The sequence below is a fragment of the Capra hircus genome, chromosome 17, assembly GCF_001704415.2.
Source record: "Capra hircus breed San Clemente chromosome 17, ASM170441v1, whole genome shotgun sequence".
Classification (NCBI taxonomy): Eukaryota; Metazoa; Chordata; class Mammalia; order Artiodactyla; family Bovidae; genus Capra; species Capra hircus.
Window position 1 is genome coordinate 13,271,145 of NC_030824.1, and position 24,147 is coordinate 13,295,291.

Below are 24,147 nucleotides of genomic sequence, written 5' to 3' on the forward strand. Positions count from 1 at the left end.
GGCCTATGCCTCAGCGGGATTCAGCGAACTATAGCCCATGGCCATCTGGCCCCCTCCAGCCTGCCGCCTCACAGCCCTCAAGCTAAGAATGCTTTTTTTCTCCTTACATTTTTCCAACCAAGAAGAATATGTGACAGAGACTTTACGCAGCCCGCAAAAATATTCACCGCCCGGCCCGCGTCCTAAAGGGTTGCTGTGAGGGTTATAAACAGTTGTGCCTGGTGCCTGGCCTGACGTAATACAAGGTAATACAATGCAATACAGCTGTTTTCTCCAAAACCAAACCGTCATGCAGCCAAATTCTGCATTTCTTCTAAGTGAACAGTCTCTCCTTCCTTTCAGAAAAAAGAAAAAACCGCCAAACAAAAACCACAAACAGCAGCAGCAGCTAGATTATTATGACCACGAAACACTTCCCAAAGAAAAGGCTTCCGGCAGTCTGGTTTCACAGAGGAAGGAAAGACACATCCCCCACTTCCCCCTTTACAGCAAATGGGCCTGGGGGTAGCAGAGCAGAGCTCAGGACACTGAAGCACGACCCAGTTTAATACGTTAAGACTCGGACAGTTTAAAAGTAGAAACAAGACTTTAAGCGGATATTCGAAAACATAAAGCTGATCGAGGGAGAGTATTAACACAGGTTTTTGAAGTAACACGAATTTGCAGTGTGAATGTCACTTCCAATGGAGATCTGTGAGGCTTTGGCAGACAGGCCACAAAGCCAGCCTCTCAAACTGCGATTAGACGGATTGTACTTTCAAATGAGACGCTTGGCCAGACTGGTCTGCTGGCGACATGGACGAGGTTGGGTGTAACTGACACCTCGCTGAAAGTGTTTCCCAAAGCACGCCTGCAAACCTTGGGCCTCGGGGTGGGCGGGGAGGGTTGCAGCGAGTATGCAGGTGTGTCGTGGCAGGAAAGCTCCAGGGCCTGAGCAGTTGGGAAGACACCACCACACTCCTCTCCTGGGGAGTGACAATGAACAAAAAAAGGTTCCGAGTGTGCAAAACTGGGGACTGCTCAGCTGCGACGTGTGACAGCATGCGTGTGACCACAGGGGAGACATGGTGCTAGGTGCGAAGCTGCGGATGTGCCATGGGCATGCGGCTATGGGGTCAGCATCGACACCCCGAGAACCTGGGTTTCCCTCACAAGGCATCCACAGCTCTCGCTTCAAGACATGTGACTTGATGTCATTAAAAAGCTGCAATCTTTGCGTTGCAACCACTCTCAAGGTGAGCAGCCAGCTCAGAAGGTTAACGTTTGGCAGGGAAATCACAGTATATAGGTACTCGGTTCGCTTACAGATGTTAGAAAAAGGCAGGATTCTCGCCCATTTCAATCAATGAGAACCAAGCAAGACTCTGCTGTTGCCATGGCTGGGCTGTCTACCTGGAACGAGACCCGGCAGGCCATTGGTGTGGTTTCTCTGGATAAGTTCCATTTATTAATCATTGTACAAAAAAATCTTGGCATTCAATGGAAGAGAAAAGAAGTTACTATATCCAAAGAGTGAGTATTTCAACATTGTGAAAGTTCTACTTTTATAACAGGGCTTTTTTGTTTTTTTAAGTGGAGAAAACATTTGGAAAAATTTTAAAAAGAAACTTATGATTTATTAGAGTACAGGATCCAAAACACGTTTTTAGAAAAATATAAAGTGCCCAAAGACCAACTTACACAGGTGTCACAGGCTTCCTGGAGCCAGATGATGCATTCATGGAGAAACACATTTAGAAACAGTCTAGATACATATTTACATCGGGTCAGTAAAGGTAAAACCATCTTTCTTGGCTTCAATGTCACTCTAAGAAAAAAGGAAATCAAACCAGAAAACCAACAATTTTAACTCTCAGCATGCGCCACAGATTCTTAGTAAAGCATCTCAGTAATATTAATGCCATAGTATCTAATTTTCACCTTTAAATGAGAGTAGTGTAAAACGCCCCTAACCTTGGGCAGGCCGGGTGTTGTGAGTGGTCACAATTTCCAATGCGCGTCCAGACCATCTGACTTTGGATTGGACCAATGAGGGACATGGGCCCTGGACCAGCGCTAATTGGGGCGGGAAGGAGCTGGCTAGCCAAATCCCCATTTCTTTCTAGTATCTGCTCAAGAACTGTCACTAGCTGGGAAGTGGTCTCAGGTGGCTTCTCCAAACCTTAGTCATCCCAGGGTTTCCGAAGGGTAAACGAGAAGCAGTCGCCGAACGTAGTATGGAAATACTGCATGCAAAGGGACAGATGGGCGGTGAGGCGTGGCTGGATCACAGCCCCCAGAGCTTCATTCACTAGAGCAACTGGAAATCTTTTCAACTTAAGAGAGCAGAGTAACTAGGTTCTAACTTCAGAAGTTAGCTGCTACAGGTCAACTACAAGGCTGGCCCACTGAAGAAGGGGCAGGTGGAGAGCGGTGGGAGTCCAGAGCTGCGTTAGGACAAGGTGCCTTCCTGCTTGGGTACCACAAACGTGGGAAAGATGGGTGCTGGCGGCGCCTGGGTATGAAGCCGGAATCCCGGGGCTTGAGCACAGGCCGCCTCCTGCTGCCGCCATGGCAATGGTGACTCGAGCATGCCGGCCACGCTGTCTCCTTTCCCACTGAGCTTGCGCTCTTCCACCGGAGAGACTTCACTCACTTCTACCCTGCCACGTTCAGAAAGGCCTTGAAATGATTCTAAGGGAGAACAGGGAGCACGAGGCCTCCCCTTCCCTTTTTAGTTTCTACACTTCATTATTTCTTCTCATTTCTGGTTATAAAAGTAAAACCTCATTTTCAGGTCTTTGGAGACCACGGAGCACGGCTTCTAAAAAGCAGACATTTTAACAGCAGATTGTACTTTCCTACTACAAAGAGAACTCACTGCTGATTTAAGATCTACTTACGATACTGGAGTAGATTAAAAAAAACTCACTTATTTTTAAGGGAGGAATAGTAGATGAAAGTGGGAAAACCCATTCACAAAGACTATTACTATGCATTTTTTCAAAGAATTTTATGTAATAAAATAAAAAAACCTAATGATTCTTAAGAGATATGAGCGTAAATCCGAGAGATGAATCTGGGAAAGCAAAACTGTGCCACGCTCTCAATTCATTGAAAGAAAAAGATAAAATGCCGGAAATCTGTTTCAAAAAGTAGGGAAAAAAAATTCGAATGATTCTGATTACTGTTAGTTTGTTAATGACTCCAGATCCACTATGTGGCCAAGATCACTTAGAGCTTCAGCCCTGGGTAAAAGGACAGACCATCCTGACCGAGGAGCGCACACGGTTCACAAAGAGATCAGAGAGAAACGATTGCAAACAGACAACTCCACCTGTCCAGCAAGCGAAACGCTCTGAGACGACGTAGACAGACGCGATGCGGGGTGGGGAGGGGGTATGAGGAAAAAGAACGGTTGTAAGTGTCAACGGTGAGACGTCATGAAGACAGCATGTCACAAACGGTCACCACAGGACAAGCATACAAGCCATGCCACTGAGACAGTGCCTGTCAAATGAATCACTAGTGTAGGCGGAGAGCAACATTGTCTTTGCAGCTGGCGGAGAGAGCACACGTGATTTCCACTTGGTAGGAGGCAACCAGCACGACCAGTTGAGTGGCCTGCCCGGTGGTGTGAGTCCAGAGGGATCCAAGGGGACGTCTGCACCCCGAACCCCGTCGTCTTGGAAAAGAGCAGCAGCAGCAAAGGTCTGGCGTCCCCGAGGCTCTATTCCACGCTCTCTTTCTTTGCGCTGTAAATGTTCTGCACCGTCTCATACACAGACTCCAGGTCCTCTGGGTACCGGATCTCTAGCTCTGCGTTAGGGATGTAGTGAGTGCCTGTGAACTCCGAGAAGTAGCGTCCAACATCGGGGTGGGAGATCTCCTGAGGCTCCACGTTATACTCCAGGTTCTCTGTTGGCAGAGAGGCACACGGACATTCTCATTAAAACTGGTTTTTCTGCAGCATCTTTTATCCAGAGGACCTCTGGAGAAGACTCTGAGTGCATTTTTGAGGTGGCGGGGGGGCGGGGGGGGGGGGGGAAGAAACAGATGTTTTTGCAAGTCAGGAGGGAAGAGGTAGAGGTGGGGGGGGGCACTGGAGGATGGAGGGAGGGGGCACGGGGCCCCTGCCAGATCCGCACAGAACACCAATGTTTTCCTCCTCTGAGCGGAACTCCAGCAGCCCCTCGGGGTCTGCAAGCTGGAGGTGCAGAGGGCTTGTCTCACCTGATCCAACACACACACACACAGCGGGCCGACGGTGTCCTAGCCTGTTCTGTTCTCACCAGTGAAGTTTCTGAAGCCTTCACAGCACTGGGTCACAGGTCTCTCCCTGCGTCCTCTGTTGCACACCCCCCTGCCCCCGCCACCCCAGAGCACCCTGCAGTGCTGGCTCCTGCTTCTGAGGGTGAGGGCCCAGCTCCCAGGGCTGATGTGGGGTCCGTGAAGGAGTGGAAAAGTGGCTCGTGCCCCTAGACCATAGAGGGTAGGGGTTATGCCATCTGTATCAGCTCTTAGGAAAACCATGCCCCCTCCCTTCTCTGCTCCATGTTTTGCCACTAGAGACAGCAATAGAAAATGACTCCTTTAAAATGGAAAAAAAAAAAAAAAAGAGGTGACAGCACGTGCGAGGTATTTTAAAGACCGACATCCTTTCAGATGGCTTCTCCCTCCCCAAGCTATCTGAGAAACGGCTCCTCCGTGGACCCAATGAGAAGACGGTGGGTTGTGGGCCCTCCCCCACTGGCCGTGGAGGCCTGGCCTAGACTGGTTGTGGGCCCCCAGCCAGGAGGGCCCAGCCCCATCCTCCATGACCTGGACCAAGAAAGCAGCTGGCCAGACAGGCCTGCCTGCTCTGACTGCGTCCCAGGGTGCTCTTGATTCTGATCAACGAGTCACAATCAACTCAGGAGTTCCTGTGCACGCCCAGTCGACCGGCTAACTAACACCAATGATGCAGCAGGTTATCTCTTACACCGCTCGTTAAACATCCTGAAACACACCTGCAGGCCCTTCGGTGCCCAGCACCCTGAGAACACAGGATAAACACCACGGGATAAACACGAGTGCCTCCCAGAAGCACTGCCTGTGACTTGTAACTGACGCTTTGTCTTTCAGGAGATGGGGAAAGAGTTTGTAATTCAATCTGTAACATATTTCTTCAACCCAAGAAGGAACATTTAGAGAACTTCTGTGCTTATAGCTGTTTAAGGCTGATTCCTCAGATTACGTGGGGACATACCAGTTTGAGAAATCACATACCAATTACAAGCAAAGACGGATATCCACAGTACCTCAGCATCGCTCAGGAGAGCAGAAGAAAAGAAAAAAAAAAGGCAGCAACAGTCTACACGTCCACCTGCAGGTCACTGTGTAAATAAACAATGGCACGTTAACTCAGCACGTCCCAGGCAGCCAGGAAAATGAGCAACAGACGCAACGGGGGAAGTGGGAGAAAAAACACATCTTATAAAAGGACAGGAAGGCCAAACACCTGCGCTGCTACATGACACGTGCATACAGCTACACATTTTAAGTGACCTCTTTTAAACTGGGCATGTACGGTGCGCCAGGCACCACGAGACCTGCCCGGGCTCCAGCTCCTGTGATCCTCTCACAGGGCTCCACGAGAGGCTCCACTCACGATGCCCTCTAGTGGCTGGGCCAACAGCAGCAAGAGTGAGGACTCGGCCCAAGGCCTCCACCAGGGCTGGGGAAGCAGACCAAGAACGACGCCCCTGTGCACTGTCCTGCCAGCAGCGGTCAGGGGGGACGGGCTGGGACAGACCCCAGGGCCCGGACAGGCTGCCTCGGAAGGCAGGGCTGCGGGACGGTGCTCCGCAAACAGGCGCCTGGGGAGTCCAAGAGGAAACTGGGGGCTCTGCTAACTGGTTTCTCCCTGCTGTGACCACCAGAGTGTGAAGATGACTTCACTTCCTTCTTTACACTTGCTTTCGACATTAAAACAAACTTGGACTTTCTAAAATGCCGCCGACTGAAAAAATCTGCTGTCTTGCCCATGCGGCCCTCCTGCAGTGAATGAGGGGTCACGGGCGTACCCGCCTTGGGGAGGCCAATGGGGATGCGAACACGGCCACGGGCCCTAACCTGGCCAGCTGCCTCCCTGTTGGCTTTTCTTGCCCCAGAGATGTTCAAGATGATGGCAGGGAATCTGGATCACCAACAAGAGGTCAAAGTCCCTTCTGTTCTCATCTGGGGGCCACTCTGCCGCACACAGGATGCTCGGCAACGTCTGAAGACACTTCTGGCTGTCACGATTGGGGCCTGTCATGATCTCGTGGGCAGGGGCCAGGGTGACAGGAAATCCCCCCAACACAGAACCGTCTGGACCACAATATGTCCAGCACCTGCTCTGAAGAAAGTCAGACGTGCTTCAGCACCGCTTCTTTCTCCCTCTTTTTCTAGGTATCACTAAGCAGCAGCTTGGTGTTGGCTGACACTTGGCATCTGAGTGTTGGCAGGAGGGCAGGAAGGTTGCTGTCAGGTCATGATCACTCATCTGCTTAAGGACAGCACGACTGGGCAGGTGCACGGAATTCTGAACATGGGCCCAACACAAGAGGCAAGGGGCAGTGAGAGTCCACGGGGTGCTCACTGCCCCACTCCAAGCTGTCCACCAGGAGCACAGACTGAATGCGGTGTTTGCCTGCCTGGGCTCCCAGTAAAACAGGAAAACTACTAACAAAAGACACGTTTTTTAGGAGAAAAGCAGGCACTGAAGTTGGCAGCTACGAGTTATGAGGGGAAGATAATTCCCAATCCACTATATGAGTTAAACAGTTTTTTTTGAAGTTTTAAAAAATTTTGAAGAAAGAAATCTAAGTGAAATAAAACTTAAGAAAGAGCAAACTATTAAACAGGGACTACTTAAAATGCCTGGAAAAATCGTGGGAAGAATTTGATTCCCCCGATATTTTCTGAGAAATGTTTCTGATTTTATTTAAAATTTTCAGCTACCTACATCAAAATATACGCATACCTCCCTGTAAAAGCCTAGAAACGGTACCCATGAGTCCTCTGGGGGCACCTGTCAGGCCCTCCCAAGAGGAAACCACTAGGACTGCGGGTCTAGCTTCCCAGTCCTTGTATAAACACATATACGTGCAGTTAAATATACTTTAATGCGCTCAGAAGGTAACTCCGTGTTGTCTAGCGTGTGTTTATTCATACAAAGCATCCAGTAAGCACTGACCTGCATGTGGTTTACTTGGCTACAGCTTAGCGTCCCCAAGTCTGGATACACCTCCACTGACCAGGCGAGGCCCATGCGTGACTGTTTCTCTGTCACAACAAGGGGACCGCAGGCCCCCTGTGTGAGGGCGTCTCTAGTGGAGGGACCGACTGGGGGAGCTGCCAAGTCAGAGGAACACGGGCACTTGAGATTCTGACAACTTAAAAGACAGCACCAAACTGCCCTGTGAGGTGGCTGCAAATTTACACTCCAGCCCCAACACGGGGAATCACCGCAGTTAACAGCGTGTGCAGACTGCTGCAGGCGGTGTCCATTCGGGGGTGGGGTGGAGGGCTGTGGAGGCAACTTTAGTTTGGAAGTGGAGGACAAATCATGGAGGATGAAACTGACGCTTGCTGAGGGCGCACTTGGACCCAAGCATTCAACCAGGTGATTTACCGTCACACACAAATCACTCAAGAACCAGGTTTTCACAGCACAGCCCAATTCCTGACTTTGCAGTGTGGCAGCTGGCTTAAATTCAGAGGATCTGGGATAGCCACTTTCTCCAGGATCTAAAAAGCATGCAGGGAAGCTGAGACAGGAGTTCCTGCTATCAGAAAAATACTAAAGCACGCCCCCTAGTGGTAGGAAAAATTACAAACACGCAAAACGCTGTAGAGCCTATTAAAATACTGATGGAAAACATCTTTTAATGCTGCTGGCTAAAACTATTTGAGGGTGGCACACACATATGTGGCTTATAACTCACTCTTCTGTGGAGAGCGAAGAGAAAGGCATTCATTAATGGGCTCTGCCCAGATTACCAGGATCAATGCAGCTAAAGGTTGAAAATTTAGAAGATGAAAGTTTAAAAATAATTTAATCCAAATGTATTAACTCATATATGTTCAAAAATATATTTAAATAAGTGTTTTTAAAATGTAGCCTCTCAAGATCACTCCCTGGCTAAATGTGGGCTAACCTGAGCATAAAATTGTTCCAAACGATTATAACACATTGACTAAACAAAAAATCCAGCAATCCTTGGGAGGAGGCGGGAAGGAGAAAGGAGACAGCAAGGGAAAGGAGAGGAGAGAGGTGGCGGTGGAGAGGAAAGCGAGAGGAGGCAAAGCTCTGCTTCACTAGAGGGCACACTCACAGCAGAAAATCACCGTCTTACAACTTTCATATCATGATTTAGGAAGGAAGAGCCAACAGGAGCTAAAACAGACATAAGGACAAAGGTCATCACTGGGGAACAGGTTATACCCAGGACTGGGTCATAGTTTGACCCCATGGATTTCTTGTTAACTGCAGATGGAACACTATCCCTTACAGGGTGTCACTGTCTTGGCCAAGTGACCAAACTCCGCCTCCCTGACAGTGGACATGGAACCCCACGGCCTCTGGATGAGACGCAGCGTGAAACACACAGCACCCGAGAGCAAGCTCACCAGCCAAAAACCCCAACTCCATCTAACACAACCTGAGATTAACTTCTGGTTTACAGACAATACGCCAAGAAACAGTGAGACAAATCCAGACTGGTAAGACAATTTGTAAGCCAACTGATCCGGACTCTTCAAAAAAGTGAAAGTCATGTAAAAAGTGGGGAAAGATGAGACTGAGGAACTGTTCTTTACCAAGAGAGAACAGAGACATAACAACCAAACACAACCATTAAGGACGCATAGGAGTGAAGGCCAGGCCTGCGAAGAACCCTGAGGAGAGGGCCCCCCAGGGCAGGGCGGGCCGGCCTCTGGGGGCTATGACAGAGCTCTTCCTCAGCGCTGAATGCCGGAGCCCAGCACCCCCGGGCACACACGTGCTGGGCAAATGCAGACCGCAGGCCGGCAAAGTACTAGCAGCATCACACAGGGATGCCCATGCTCAGTCCTAAGAGTTTCCTGCAGGTCCCGGCATCTAACCTTAAAAAGGGCGATTTGCTACCTTTACCCATGATCCTTCGATCTCAGTTTTAGAGAGTGTGAAACTGATAAGCAGATACTACATTTATAAAACAACAATGTCGTTACAGTATCCTTGCAGGGAGCCGTACAGCACATGCTGGCCCCAGATATGATTAGGACGCATTCCTGAATCGCTGGGACACTGGACAAATTCAGAACACCTTGAAACCAAACACCCAGCTTTACCTACTCTAAAAAGCCTGTTTCAAAGTTAATATGGCTGTTTCTAGACACCCAAATATCAGATACTACAAGTCTTCATAACAACCCCGTGTAATGGGCAATGACCGGATAAGGTGCGGGCGCAGACACGGCCCCAAGAGCTGACAGTGTCCTCTATTCTCGCGATGCGCTCCATGACGTGCAGTGTGAAATGCGCACTGAGTGATTGGTAGGGGTGCAAACCGGCCATGAATCGTTCAGCAATTCCCAAATAACTTGATTGCTAAAATTCGTAGGATTTTTTTTTCTGACACAGCTTCTTATGTTAAATAAAACCACTGTCAATATCTCCGTCTGACATGGGGTACACGCTGACCCCTCTCATAACTCCCCTAGTGCTGATGGAGGTTAGGTGACCTCTGGTCTCAATAAAGGGAAGTTCTCTTTTATAAGATCCTCTCTCATATTCTGATGAATTAATAGTAATTAACATGAGCCCTTTTCTAGTCTTGTTGGCACTTCTGAGATTTTTATACATCCAACATTTCTATTACTGGATTTACCAGAACATAATACTGACTTAGGTCAAACCTTATGTTTTAGGTGAGATGCAAAAAGGTTCAGCATGATGGTTAGGGAGAAGGCTCTTTGCCAAGCTGCCTGTGTTCGTACTCTGTAAAATTTACACATCTCTACATGCTTCAATTTCCTAGCGTATCAAATGCGTATGATGACAACAATGACAGCAATTTAGAGTTCTCAGAGAAGTTAATACACATCGGAAGGCTGCTGTCACAGAGCAGCACTGCAAAGCATTCGTGTTAAATTTTTATGAATAAAAGGGACAATGTGGATGCCTTGACAGGCAGGCATGCAATAAACTCATCCCATTAAACAGAGAGGCAAAGACGACGAGGGCCCTGGGTGAGCACCTGTCAGGGCAGGCAGTGGCCCCTAACACCTGCCAAGCACCTACCTGCTGACTCCCAGCTGCTCTCAGAGCCAGAGCTGTGACCTGCAGTTCCCATGATGGCCACTGGGGGTGTAGCTCTCCCAAGCACAACTTTACTGGCTGCCAGTTTCAGGGTGCCAGGGTGGCTCCCCCAACAGAGCCCATTCCGTGCCCTCCAGTTCAGGTAGGCAGTATGAGCAGGGCAAAAACTGACCCTCCTTGCCTGGAGGGAGCCAAAGGCAGTGGCTAGGAAACAGGACTTTCAGAAACTAGGGCTGGCAGAGGCAATGACCAATCAGAACAGAAGTGGGCAACAGCTTGGAACAGGGGTGTGGTGGCGACTAGGGGCAAAGACCCCGGGGCAGTGACCAGCTAACTGGTCGATATGGCTGCAAAAATACATACCCACCTACATTTAGCTGAGTATCAGCCCTGATGAGGTTGATGGCTGTGCGACAACTGCTGACTCTCAAACCGACCACCTCTGCCCGCAGTATCCGAGTGCTCAAACGTGTGTCTGAGGTACAGACAGAGCCCGCCACTCACCCTGGGCGGCGTACCGACAGGACCCGTCCTCCACCAGGACGTTGTAAAAGGGCTGATGGTGGCCGTGAGGCAGGCTGTGGACGTTCATGTTCCGGATCCACTCGTGGCCCATCATGCAGGTGGGGTCCCAGCCGTAGATGACACAGTTATAGCCGTACCTGATCAACACAAGAGCAGCCACACGTCAGCTTCCTGACGGGGGAGCGGGACACAGAGGCGATGGCGTGGCTTCTCCGAGGCTCACGTTCTTACAGATCTACCTGCCTTCACTCTACGCTGAATCAATTTCACTCCTGACCTCTTTAAGAACCCCTCTTCTTGACAAGCTCACTCTATCTCGTTGCCGCTGCTGTTCAATTGCTAAGTCATGTCCGACTCTTTGTGACCCCACAGACTGCAGCAAGCCAGGTTTCCCTGTCCTTCACTGCCTTTCAGAGTTTGCTCAGAGAATAGTACAACTGGGGAAACACCAAAGTCCCACTAGATTTTTGATGAGGTTAACAAACTGTTGATTTTTTTCTGAATTATGACAACAAAAGGGCAAACGTCTTTTGGAAAAAAAAAGAGATCCCTTACCTTTTTAGTGCTACTAAAATAACTACAGACGAAATGACCTCTGGTATTTGCTCCAGGGAGGAGGAGGAGAGTCAGGGGGTGGAGGTGAAATGAAGACTGACCTCATAATGATAACCTTTGAAGCTAGACACGGGAACCTCACCTGGTTCATTACACTCCTCTCTCTACTCTCACGTACACTTGAAAACTTCACAACAAAGTTAAAAAAAAAAAAGAATGCAGTAAAAGAATGGAAAACACTAACCAAAAAATGAGAAGAGACATTTGCAATTTATCTGCCCACAGAGACTAATACACAGAATAAAGAAACTGCAAATCAGTAACACTAACAACTCAATTGAAAAACACGCCAAATGCCCGAAGAGGCACTTAATCAAAGGAAACCTGAAAGGCCAGTAAACACAGGAAAAGAACCTTGATCTGCGTGGCAACCAGGAAAAAGAAAATTAAAACCACAACGAAATGCCATCTGCCACTTACTACAGAAGCACGCTTTTCAAGGGCTGGCACTGCCACAAGGCGGCGAGGCTCAAGCCTCTCAGCGCCTGGCCTGCTGGTGGGGTGTGAACCAGCACAGGTGCTCTGGGGGACAGCTTAACTGTGCCTCGTCCACCAGCCATAGGACCCACCGGCTAAGTCCCTACCGAACTCAGATTCAAGGAGCCGAGACCGCGGGACAGAGAGGCTGATGAACAGGGGAAGCATCTGGCCGACAGGGCTTCCACTCCCCAGAGACAGGACACTACAATCGTTAGAAGAGCTCCCCGTTAGGAAAGACAGTTGCTTCTTAACAAACAAAAAGGTCAGATACACGGTTTGGTCTCCGGTCCTTGCCGCGACGGGCCCTGCTCTCTGCTGCACCGAGTCAGGTCCCCGCCGCTCACGGCGCTGTGTCCTCGGCAGCCACGCGGGGTGGGGGCGGGCGCCAGGAGCACTCACCTCTTGTGCTTCATAATGAGCCCAATGGAGTAGCAGACGTCCCTGTGCTTCTCGTGGGAGCGAAGCTTGACCTCCACCCCCACCTCCTCCTTTTTCCGCTCAATGTGCTCCAGCGTGTGCTGCACCAGGTAACCCACCGCCCCGTGCTGCCCCGGGTCTAGGGTCTGGATGTGCTGGAGGATGTCAAGCACCTTCAAGACAAGACAGAAAGACTAGGAGATAATATTTTCATTTAGGCCTTTTCGGCTTCCTGGCGATAGATTTAAACCTGTATAACCTGATGAAAGGCGGCAAAGTGGGCTGGGCTAACAACCTCAGTCTCCGTGACCCACGGGGGTCTCTCCCCACTGGTGCCATGTACACCCGGAGTCGCTTCATGTGCTGGTGGCTGACCCTGGCATCCAAGTCCAACCAACCTGAGTGGGAGGAACTCTATTTAAAACATGAGGCGCTGGGACCCACATGGGACGGGGAGGCCAGGGTTGTCGTCCGTGAGTGCACTGAGGCCAGGTGAAGCCTAACAGGTCCAAACGTTCCTGGGCAGTGGGGGGACTCAATGTCTTATACACGGAAAGGAAACCTTTTCAACCTGCTGCTCATGAATTGGAAAAAGAAATGCAAAGCTGCTTCAATCAAGATGGAAAGGCTGAGTGCAGAGTGGCCTTGGGGCTGCAGGAGAGGGGAGGGGTCACAGAGAGAGCATGGGGAGATGGACACACGTCAGCACAGCACATTTATCATGCTCTATGTAAGAAGGAAGGTGTGTAGGTCCACGGCTTGGAGAGCCTATGGGTCATGTCAAGTATGCTAACTCAGTGGACTTTAGCGTTCGGGAGAACAGGGAGAAAGCCCTCTCCTTGGGAGTTAGTTACGTGATGAGCTGGTAGAGCAGAACTGCCTGAGCTGGAGGTTCTATTCTCTTCACGGCACTTAGTGCCTCTATGGAAAAATACAAGTTCAAGGAAAGCTAACTCATGTGAGCAATTACCAAGCGCCTACTGTCTCAGCTGTCAGATGAGGGTCTCTGATGTGTTTCTGTTTTAGAAAAGGATCTCTTCCTATTTATTGACACTGGATTCTAGCCCCAAATCTGCCAAACTCAACTGCTTCTGTCTTTGAATTAGTTTATCTACTTATCAAATAATGATTAAAAACTCCCCTATTTCCTGACACACGGTGAGCCTGTATAAGTGCTGTGAAAACTGCATTTTTCTGCAACGCAAGGTATTATTTTAAAACCCAATCTTGTCTTCCAGAATGAGATTTGCAAGATATCAATATTTCCTGAATATTCTTCTCCTGCTGGTTCACTGTGCCAAGCCTGTCACACATCTTTTTTAACTTCATTTAATCCTCCCAACCTGGAGGTCAGCAGTCCAGTCACTGCCGATTTCCAGAAGAGGAACCAGGCTTAGAGAAGTTAAGCAAGGTGCCTGAGGTCACGGGGTTATGGAGACATGCAGCGAAAACGCGGACCTGGGGCTGACTTGCAGCCCCAGGTCTCAGTCACCTTCACACCAAAGCAGGAAGAAGAGGATTGTAGTTAACTGTTAGGAAAATTCTCAAACACGTATCAGGTGGACAGAACGGCAGGACCCCAAGTAGCAGACCCAGCTCGGAGCTGACCCCATCCACCTGCCGCCCCCAGCAGCGGCCTTGTCATGCAGGGGCACTAGCAACAGTTCTGCCTTGTAGCTAAAAGCATCGGGTTTCACAGTAAGCTTCTTGTATTCCCCTCTGCAGTTCCAACTAATTACTTCTGACAAGTTTTCTATAGACACAGACTTCCTCTCCTTCCTGGCAGCCCCTTCCTATCAGATAAGCGAAAGAAATGTTAACTTGGAATCTTCAAAGCACAAGGGAAGTCTTGAACTCAGAGTGTCAGCGAAGAAGATAAGGTTCAGGGATAACTACGTCCTTCCCTTGGTGGGAGGGGGGAATGATGGGGTGAAGGGGGAGGCCAGAAACGGAGAAGGTGCCATAAGACATGCCCAGTGTGTCCCGAAGGCCTGTGCTGACGGTGGGCCACCATGACATCGCCAGCTAAATGTCCAGGCTAACGAATCCCGTCATTTCTTATTCATTCAACTAAAAATTTTGTGAGTACCTACTGGGTGGGAGGAATTGTGTTGTGAGCCAGTGGAATAACTACAGTAAGGAACAAAACAAGGACGTCCCTGGTGGTCCAGGGGCTTAAGACTCTGTGCTGCCAATGCAGGGGGCTCCTGTTGACCCCTGGTCAGATACCTAGATCCCACGAGTCCCAGTTAAGAGTTCACATGCTGCAACTAAAGATCCCTCCTGCCACAACAAAGACTGGAGGTCTTGTGTGCTGTAACTAAGACCTGGGACAAAAAAAAAGGAACAAAACAGAAGGTCCCAGTCCTTAAAAAGCACTGTCTAGTGGGGAAGCTTGGGTGAACAAGCAGCTTCAGACACCGCGCACGAGCATGTGGAAGGGCAAGCACAGGGCACAGCGTGGAGAGCTGGAGGGGGTCAGAAGCGAGAGCTAAGCTGACATCTCGTCTCAGCAGGCATGAGCTGCAGAGCTGAGGGACAGGAAGGAAGCTCTAGGCAGAGCTGCAGCGTGTACAGAGGACGGATGCAAGAGCACGGGGGTGGCAGGACGACGCAGCCCGGAAAGTGCAGCGTGGATGTGAGGAAGCACAGGCTGGTGGAGCCAGGCCACCAAGAACCTGGCAGGCCTCGGTGGAGAGTGGGAGCCTGACCTTGCAGGCAAGGAGGGAGCCACTCGGAGGGTCCCAAGCAGGGAAGGGCTACGAGTGACATCTGGTTACGGTCACTCTGACTCCAGTGCTTGAAATGCATTCAGGGGTCTAAGAGGAGAAGGAAAAAGACTGTGCAGGCAGCCTCTGCGGCCAGAGGGGGACACAGGCGCTGGCAGATGTGTGGTGGACGCCTGCTGGTGTGGCACCCAGGGTCCAGGCAGGAGGGCAGGGACTCAGGAGCCATCGGCCTACAGAGGGCAGTGGAGGACTGGAGAGCAGGTACGATCGCCAAGGGGAACAGCAGGAGGAAGTCGAGGAACTGCCCCCCCCCCCACCTGCTCAGTGTGGAGCCTTTAACGGAGAGCAGGAGGGCAGGAACTAAATTCAAAAGAACAGAGCATTCTGAGTGGTGGGGAAGTGGCCTCCATGATCGAGAGAGATAAGCAAAGACAAGTATCCACTGCATTTGGCAACAAGGATAAAAGTTTAACAAGAGGGGTCACGGACTTCCAGTTCACGTGGAGGAGGGGTGGGAACAGAGCCCTGGGTTCTGAGCAGCGGGAGGAGGCGAAGGGGAGGTCAGCCCTAGGACCCTGGCCGGGCTGGGAGCAGATAAGGTGGAGCCACGGGGCAAAGCAGAGGGCTGCCATGGGAGGCTTTGTCTTTTCTTTTTTCAAAGATGAAGAGAGACCTGAGTGTGTTTAATGCTGACAAGAGAAGCAGAAACAGGGACCTGCAGATCCAGGAAAAGAAGCAAAGGCGGCTTAGCAGTCTCTAGACAGGCAGCAGGCTGGACCCAGAGCCCGGGGGTGTGCACCTTGGGAAACCGAGGGGCTTCTTTTCCACTGAAATGTGGAGAATGGAGGCAGGAATAACTGGATCACAAGGATGCAGGTTTGGCAGCAGGAAGTGGAAAGTGCCCGTCTGTTGGCTTCTTTAGAGACCATTTCGCCTGACCCGGTCCACAGGGGTGAAGTGTGTGAGTAGGCTTGGAATCTGAACGCCTGGTGCCATCAGCTCCTGTAGGAACCCCTGGCAGGTCACTAAACTTCTCTCAATGCCTCTTTCATTATTTACAGAAGGACAAAAAAGCTTGTATCCACCCCGAGGGGGTGGCAGGTGTTGGAGGCATGAAGCCTAAGCTCTCTAGCCATCGTTCCCCCCAGCCCTAGAGGAACCTACTCCTTGCTCTGAAATCCTTCCTGGGCCTTCCAGGGGCACCTCAAAACTTCCTCTGGAGCAGACCCCCTTCTAACTGCTCTGCACCCGGGTGTCTTCCTTACTGGGGGCCCAGCCCTCCTTTCTTGCTGCAGCTGGAGTACAGTTCACGGAGCTGGGGAGGTGAGCTGTGGGAAAGGAAATGGCCACTTTCCCCTCCTGATCTCAGACACGGAGCGGAGGGGGCTCGGGGTTTGGGGCGGGGGGGCGGGGTGGGAGTCCCAGCAGCCCACGTCAAGGAGAATAATGTTGTGTGAGACAGGTTTTGGAACTTGCTCCAGTGACATCTGCTTGGCAGGAAGGCAATCTTGGCCATCTGAGGAGGCCGAGGAAACTCCCTGGAAATGGCAGAGGAGCCCTAAATGGAGCCCAGCATTAAAAGCAGGACGCCAGGGCTTTGGCAGGCGCTCCTCACAGAGGGAACATCAACCCCTCTCCTCCTAAGGCTGATGTGTGATTTCAGTACAGAATCTACTTGGGAGGAACAACACTTTGAAAGCATCTATGAGTTTCACAAACTATCGTTAAATTCCTTAACCAACATACAGTAAAAAGTGACAGGAATTAGTTATGTATATACTGGTATCAAAAATAAAGTAAAAAGATAAAAATCAACTGTTCAATTCTGGACAACAAGGTGCTAGGAGGCAGGTGGTGACTTGGCGGGGGGAGACTCATTTTTCTCTATTGGGTCCCATGGAGGTCCTGGGAAGATGGTTGCTGTCTGGGCTGGAAGCAACATCTTAAGATAGGAGCCCAGGACTTTTCCTACTGCCGCGTCCATTCTCAGAACTACGGCAGATGTGTGATGCTATGAATACACAAGACGCCATAAATCTAAGCTGTGCTGAGTCACTGAGCCTATTTCCTTTCTTACAGAAGGCTTTCCCACTCTCCAGTGACAGGGCTGACGATTTCTTGATGTTGGTCCTGAGAGTGCTCAGAAGTCAATTCTCTCACCAGGCTGTCCAAACAAAGTGGACTATGACCATGTTCTCAGGGACATGCAAGGGTGGGACGGGAGTGAGCAGCTGCCCCAGCACATGCATTGCGCCTGGAAGCCACACGTGCTGCACCCACAGCTCGCCAGGAGCAGGGCTGACCTCAAACATGGTCAGGAGGCGCTGACAGGGCTTTCTGCTGGCCAAGGGGGCGTCACCAGCCTGCAAGATCCACATGGGATGGTTTCAAAACCCAACAGCTTCCAAAGGTGTGCACCATCCTTCCTGCACCCAGCAGCTAGACCTGAGCAAATCTGAGATCTCCTTTTCCTACATCTCCAGGTTGGTTTAGTCTCTAACAGCACAGCTGGAGGATGAACATTTCAAACTTCTGCTTCCCCTGGAGGAGGGGGACTTGGGGGAAAAGACATCTTTGGGCCACCACTGGGTGAGCGGTAGGGCAGAGGCCTTGTGGTTCTGCGAGTTTAAGATGCTGATCACAAAGAGAATGGGCAACTCCTGGCAGGATAGCCAATTTTCAGGAGAATAAAAGGAGACAAAAAATTCAGTCGATGGGTCAAAACTGTGACGCTTTGAATAAATCTGCGTTTATCCCCCAGGTTAATCCAAGGATAAACCGGTAAGTGCCGCCTTTCAATTAGGATTTCCCTCTCTATGGCAAGGGGAGAGCATCAAGATAAAATAATTACCTTCTCTGGCCAGATGCCCAGGTGGAAGTAAAGCCTGGCTTGGAGGAGGAGCAGCTGCACCTGGTCGGGGTACATCGCCAAGTACAGGTCCAGAGAGTCCCTCAGGAGCTGGTAGGACTGGTCAATGCCCTCCCTATGAGGGAGAAAGCTTTATTTTAGCCTGCTGGCTTCCGAGTTAGGGCCTGCTTTTTCAAAGACCAGGTTTTAAAACAAATGAGACACAAATCCCACACGTTCTCTGATTCTGATACTTCCTCTGTTTAGCAAAGTTATAGCGCTCTTAATAAAAAGAAGAAAGAGACAGAAATTTTGTACCCCACTAATTTAAAATCGTAAAAGTGCTTTCCTTGGAAGTCACCTCAAGAGCACCATACATAAATTAGAAGTGGATTCTGAATAGGTGGTGCATGGAGGTCTTTCAGGACAGTGAAACTATCCTGGATGATGCTACAGTGGTGGGCGGGTGTCATCACACATTTGTCAAAATCCACAGACTGGACACCATCTAGAGCAAACCCTAATGTAAAGGATGGTAGGTTCATCAACTGTAACAGATGCCTCTGGAGGGGATGCTGACGTGAGGGAGGCTGTGCGTATCTGGAGGCAGAGGGTAAATATTCTGGACTTTTTGCTTAGGTTTTGCTGTGAACCTAAAACTGCTTTTTTTTTTTTGGATCCAGACCATTTTTAAAGTCTTTACTGTATTTGTTACAATCTTGCTGCTGCTGCTTCTTTTTTTTTAATGTTTTAGTGTTTTTGGCTGTGTGGAATGTGGGATCTTCGCTCCCTGACCAGAGACCTGCATTAGGAGGTGTAGTCTTAACCACTGGACCACTTTAGAAAAGTGGACTTTATGGGAAGTCCCCCTGAAACTGATTTTTGTTTTTTTTTCTTTTTTAAAGAAGACTAAAGTCTATTTAAAAAAAAATTCTACCATTAGAAAACTATGACTCCAATGTATAAATTTCTTTTTTCCTTGTAGGGCAATTTTCTTTGGACTCAGAAGCCAGCCTGTTTCGTATTTTTGCTTGTTTCCTTAACTGCTGCTGCTGCTGCTGCTGCTAAGTCACTTCAGTTATGTCCGACTCTGTGCGACCCCACAGACAGCAGCCCATCAGGCTCCCCCGTCCCTGGGATTCTCCGGGCAAGAACACTGGGATGGTTTGCCATTTCCTTCTCCAATGCATGAAAGTGAAAAGTGAAAGTGAAGTCGCTCAGTCGTGTCCGACTCTGCGACACGGACTGCAGTCATGGACTGCAGCCTACCAGGCTCCTCTATCCGTGGGGTTTTCCAGGCAAGAGTACTGGAGTGGGGTGCCACTGCCTTCTCCGGTTCCCTTAACTAAGTGATTGGTATTGCTGTTCAGTCACTAAGTCGTGTCCGACTCTTTGCAACCCCAAAGACTGCAAACGCCAGGCTTTACTGTCCTTCATCTCCCAAAGTTTGCTCAAAACTCGTGTCCATTGAGTTGGTGATGCCATCTAATCATCTCATCCTCTGTTGCCCCCTTCCCCTGCCCTCAATCTTTCCCATCATCAGTCTTTTCCAATGAGTCAACTCTTTGCATCAGGTGGCCAAAGTACTGGAGCTTCTGCATCAGCATCAGTTCTTCCAATCGCCAGTCTAAAATGTTTTCATTACAGGAGAATGCTTTCAGCTTTTATAAAAGAGCCCTTGTCCAAGTCCATTGCAAAGACCTCAAGGAAAAGTCACTGAGCACATCCAAAGTCTGGACAGTATTATGTCATGGGAACTGGTTCCTCCCCTGTGGTCCCAATGGTGCTGAGCGCATCCAATGCTTCTCAGTATGGCAGGCAGGCTTGTGAAATAAAATTCTCTGTAAGGCAATTTGCGCCTCCAAAGACGCACACTCTACAAAAGAACTGGAAAATCGAGAAAACCTTACCGCTTCCCCAGACTTAACAGGTTTCCCACCATTCGCTGCAACACCTTCTTCACGTTCACCACCCCGTACAGTGCCGCGGTCACGTGCTGGCCGATCAGGTATTCACACTCTTTCACTGTCAGCTGCTTGCCTTTCCCAAAAGCATCTATGTAGATGTAGTCGAAGATGTCCAGGGTCGTCCTGCCCAAAGAGCAGCAATGTAGTGAGCTGTCGCTCAGGCTAGAGCTGAACCAGTCAAAACCCCCTAATAAACAGCTCAAATCAGAGACAGAATGTTAACACAGGTGCATTTCTGCTGAAAATATCAAGGCCTTGTTCAAAGTCTGAAAGCTGACTTTATACATACTCTGATGGAGTAAGATGGCGATACACTGGTATTTAAGAAACAGCACTGGTTCGTGCCATTTAATGTAGGTTTTTAGAGACAGTAATCCTTAAACTCACTGCCAGGTAGATCTATCCAAAATCCAGTTGAGAGAGGTAATTCTGGAATGCCTGAGGCAGTCAATAAATTCCACAGAGCAGCAGTTACTATGTGTGGAGCCCGGGCCCCTCGAGGCTGTGATGAAAGTTGGAGGAGTCTGGAGCCACAAGGCTTCTGGCCTCAGCTCTGCAGACACCCTCAGGCAGCTCAGGTGAGAACTTGCTCCGGACCACAGAGAGCTGTGTCCCTGGCCTCCACCTCCGCTCCTCCCTTGGAACTGCTCTGCACAAACCCAGCTCTCGCATGAGGTGGCGGGGTGAGGTGGGGGTGGGGGGTGGCTGGCAACATCAGAGCCAGGCAGGGAGGCGGTCCTAGGAGGCGCGTTCTTACTGCAGTACCTCTAACTACATGGCATTTACCCGAGGAGGATGCCTGAAGGGCTGGGGTGGGACTCTCCGGGAAAGCTGTGTTTTCTCCTTTGAGCAACTATTTCACTTTGATCTTATGCCGACTGCAAATCACGCAAGAGACTTTCTCTTGGGCTGCTAGAAAGTTGTCAGATTTCTTCCTTGAGTCATATCAATAGCCCAGCTTTAGCAAGACATATATAAATGTTCCAGAAATAAGGAATGCTCTTCAATCCCTTTTTAGTCTAGGAGACCCATACAAATGGACACAAGTTTATGGGCAAAAATTCTAAATACAACACGACCAAATCAAATACAGTGATGTATGATCAAAATCTGTATGACTGAGTTAGATGTTCCCTAAAAAACTTCAGCACACACAGACTACAAGAGCAAAACTGTAGGATTCTATCTGTAGACACAGAAAAGAAATCTGAGGGGATAAAAATCCTAGTTATTAATAAAACTCTCAGGAAATTACAATTTTAGAAGGCAGTTTTGATCATCTCAATGAAAGGTACTGCTCCCAAACATCATGTCTGAGGTGAAACTGTAAAGTCACACCCAAGGCAGAGTGCCTGCTATCACTATTTCTATTCACTGTGTTCAAGAGGACCTAGCCAGCACAGTAAGTGAAAGAGACACAAACATATAACAGCTGGGGGAAAAAAAAAGAAGAAACAAAACGTCATGATTCAGAAAATATGACTATCTACACAGAAAGGCTGAAAACCCTAACAAATTATTATCACTAATAATTGATTCAGCAGAGGGGCCAACAATCAACCCAGATTTAAGTATCAGCCATACCCCTATACACCACCAATACATAAAAAGTGTCATTTAAACAATGACCATTTTCAATAGCAACAAAAAAGTGAAGGTACCCAGGAATAACTAATAAGATGTGAAAGAGCTGGCTATAGAAAAGAGTAAAATCCTTTGAAGGACATTAAAGATGACTGCAACGTGGAAGCATTTGTGCTCACAGACAGACAGACGGAGCAGGGACACACACACCATGCTCCTCACGTGAATCGTGAGTCCAGAGAAGCTCTGGGGCCAGCTGCCACACTAGAGCTTCAAGGGCCTGACCACGGACTCTAAAGCTGCGCGTGGGCTTCAGGCTTAGAGGAGCCAGGGTGATTTTGAAGGACTCCATGCGGCTCTCAGCCGCCTAGTCTTTAAGACTCACGATACGGTCACAGTCAGCAAGCACTATTGTCTCGGTGCAGACATGGAGGCTGAGGGCCCAGCAGGCGCGCGCGCCCCCACGGGCCACACCTTCACGGGTCTCAGCATCTGCCAGGTGTCTGCGGTGCTAACAAACCCCTTCACTGTTCGTCTGCAATGTGGTGTATACTCACTGGAGCCTAAACAAGGACACACAATCCTGTTGGCACACACAAACGTGCCCAGCAATGGGTTACTGCGGTCAATAACATGGTAATTGGTGTTTTAAATGCTCTGTATCATGCAGAAGTCGTTGGTGGACCATTAAATAATATAAACATTTAAGGACGTTTTAGATATTTGGGGAAGTTGTTGAGTTACTCAGGGAGAGGGAATGGGCTGAAAAAGCATTTTTTTTTCATTTAAAATAATGGAAAATGGGTGCCTACTCTCCCACAGAGAAACTATCCAATACATCTGAAGAAACAGATTATATTTGGGAAAAAAGGGAAGCCTGTACTTCCTATTTAAGGAAACACACACGTCATAGAATACAAAAATATGCATGGAAATAACAAATACTTTCAAACTAAACTCTAGAAAGGAGAAAAGGGAGAAAAGAATGGAGAATACCAAGGAGGTGTTTTATTTCCCAAACCCAGAGGTGGAAACAGAGACCAGCAACAGAATTCCACCACGTGTGTAAAGCATTTGGGTTCTCTCACTGAACCCTCCAAACCACTGTATGAAAAACATCGGCCCCATTTTACAGAGGAAGAAACTTAAGCCCAGAGGAAGCTGAGGTCTGAACCCAGTTGAACTTCAAAGCTCAGCTACTTTCTTTCATTCTGCTCATCACTTCAGCAAAGGGTACCAGGGCTAGTCATCAGGAAGTAGTCTCAAATAACAGGATGTAATCAAATAACTTTGTTTCTTTTCCCTCTAAAGGGCACTTTTAAAGAGAGGGCATCTCTACCCATTTGATGAACTGCTTTCAAAAAAGCTAGACTACTGCTGTAAAGGAGCTTTACGTCCAACAGGATACCAGGTTTAAAAAAAAGAGAGAACAAAACAGAACTCTTTAACCTGGTCTGCAAAGCAGGCACTAACCTTGCCTGAAGGAGCTCCCCTGCTGAGAACATGCCTATTGGCTTTTGCAAATTAAGAACCTGGCAGCCCAGCTCCCTCTCCCCAGCCCAGTTCCCTCTGAGTCCCCCACCCCACCCCCACCTCCCTTCTGTGGGAGGTTTTATGGAAGACTGGGAAGAAACAGCTTAAGAATTCTTTGTCACTGATTTGCTTTGGAACAAAGAGACTGAGATTCATACAAGACCCTGAACTGTTAGTCCTTCAAAAGTAAACTGTTTTCTTTGAGATAACTGGAGAGTCACACTCCCCTTGGGAGAAACAAGGCAGAAGAATGCACACTGCCCTTCTCCCCGGAACAGATTATGGGCCTGGATACAATCAAGAGCAAACCAGCTCTCACCACCCTGGTCCCCTTGACAACTTCCGCTGCTACACTTCTCTCAGCACAGGGCATCACGCGGGGTCAGAGACGGCTTACCCTTCTGCACCTTGGCACCACCTTAGTAAGAAGTGGCTGGGGAAGTTGACAGGCTCCAGTGGGACCCCCAACTGCCGGGCAATTGTCAGGTAGAGCAGAGACATGCTGATGGGGATTCCTGTTCTGCGGATTAACACCTAGAGAAGAAAGCAGGCTTTAGCTTCACACAGAAAACCACACCTTCTCACCTCTTCCACACACCTTCCCAGTCGGCGCCCACTGTGCAGCAGGTGCGAGGATAGGTTTGCAGAGTTAAATGGGTGAGTATTTTATTTATTTAGGTCAGGGCTCTGCAGGCTGCAGTCCACATCAGATCGATCAGCTGTTTTTGGATTGCCTGCTTAAGAAGAATTTTAGCATTTTTTTAATGTTTACAAGAAGTCGACCGAACACTATTTCATAAAATGTGAAAACTGTGAAATTCACGTGTCCACGTCCACACACAAAGTTTTATGGGGACACAGCCACACTCCTCTGTTTCTGGATGGTTTGCATTTTCCTTCACGTGACTAGGGCAGAACTGAGCGGTTAGGACAGAGGGCATTTGGCCTGAGGAGCCAGGTCGAGAGAAGTCACCGTCTGGCCTTCACAGCAGAAGTCTATAGACCTATGGTTAGGCCCTCCTTTGTCTAGGAAGAACTTAAGGGTATTTCAAAGAAAAGTGTGTAAGATATGACAAAAGAAAATACGGGTCTGAGAGAGAGCAACAGAACAGATATAAAAACAGAGAGGTAGAAAGCAAACAG

The 24,147-nt window shown here is 49.1% G+C and overlaps 1 protein-coding gene across 2 annotated transcripts in view; it reads right to left on the bottom strand.

Annotated features, from left to right (window-relative positions):
- FBXO21 (F-box protein 21) overlaps positions 1,420 to 24,147 on the bottom strand; it is a 36,974-nt gene continuing 14,246 nt past the window's right edge. The window contains exons 7-12 of one of the 2 annotated variants that reach the window (XM_018061219.1): positions 23,402 to 23,538; positions 19,831 to 20,010; positions 17,924 to 18,056; positions 12,326 to 12,516; positions 10,811 to 10,968; positions 1,420 to 3,897 (exon numbers count right to left, since the gene is read on the bottom strand). In XM_018061219.1, coding sequence (XP_017916708.1) covers positions 3,710 to 3,897; positions 10,811 to 10,968; positions 12,326 to 12,516; positions 17,924 to 18,056; positions 19,831 to 20,010; positions 23,402 to 23,538 — 987 coding nt within the window. In that variant the 3' untranslated portion in view covers positions 1,420 to 3,709. Of the gene's footprint in view, positions 3,898 to 10,810; positions 10,969 to 12,325; positions 12,538 to 17,923; positions 18,057 to 19,830; positions 20,011 to 23,401; positions 23,539 to 24,147 lie in introns of both variants that reach the window. The other variant, XM_018061218.1, reaches the window with a different exon arrangement.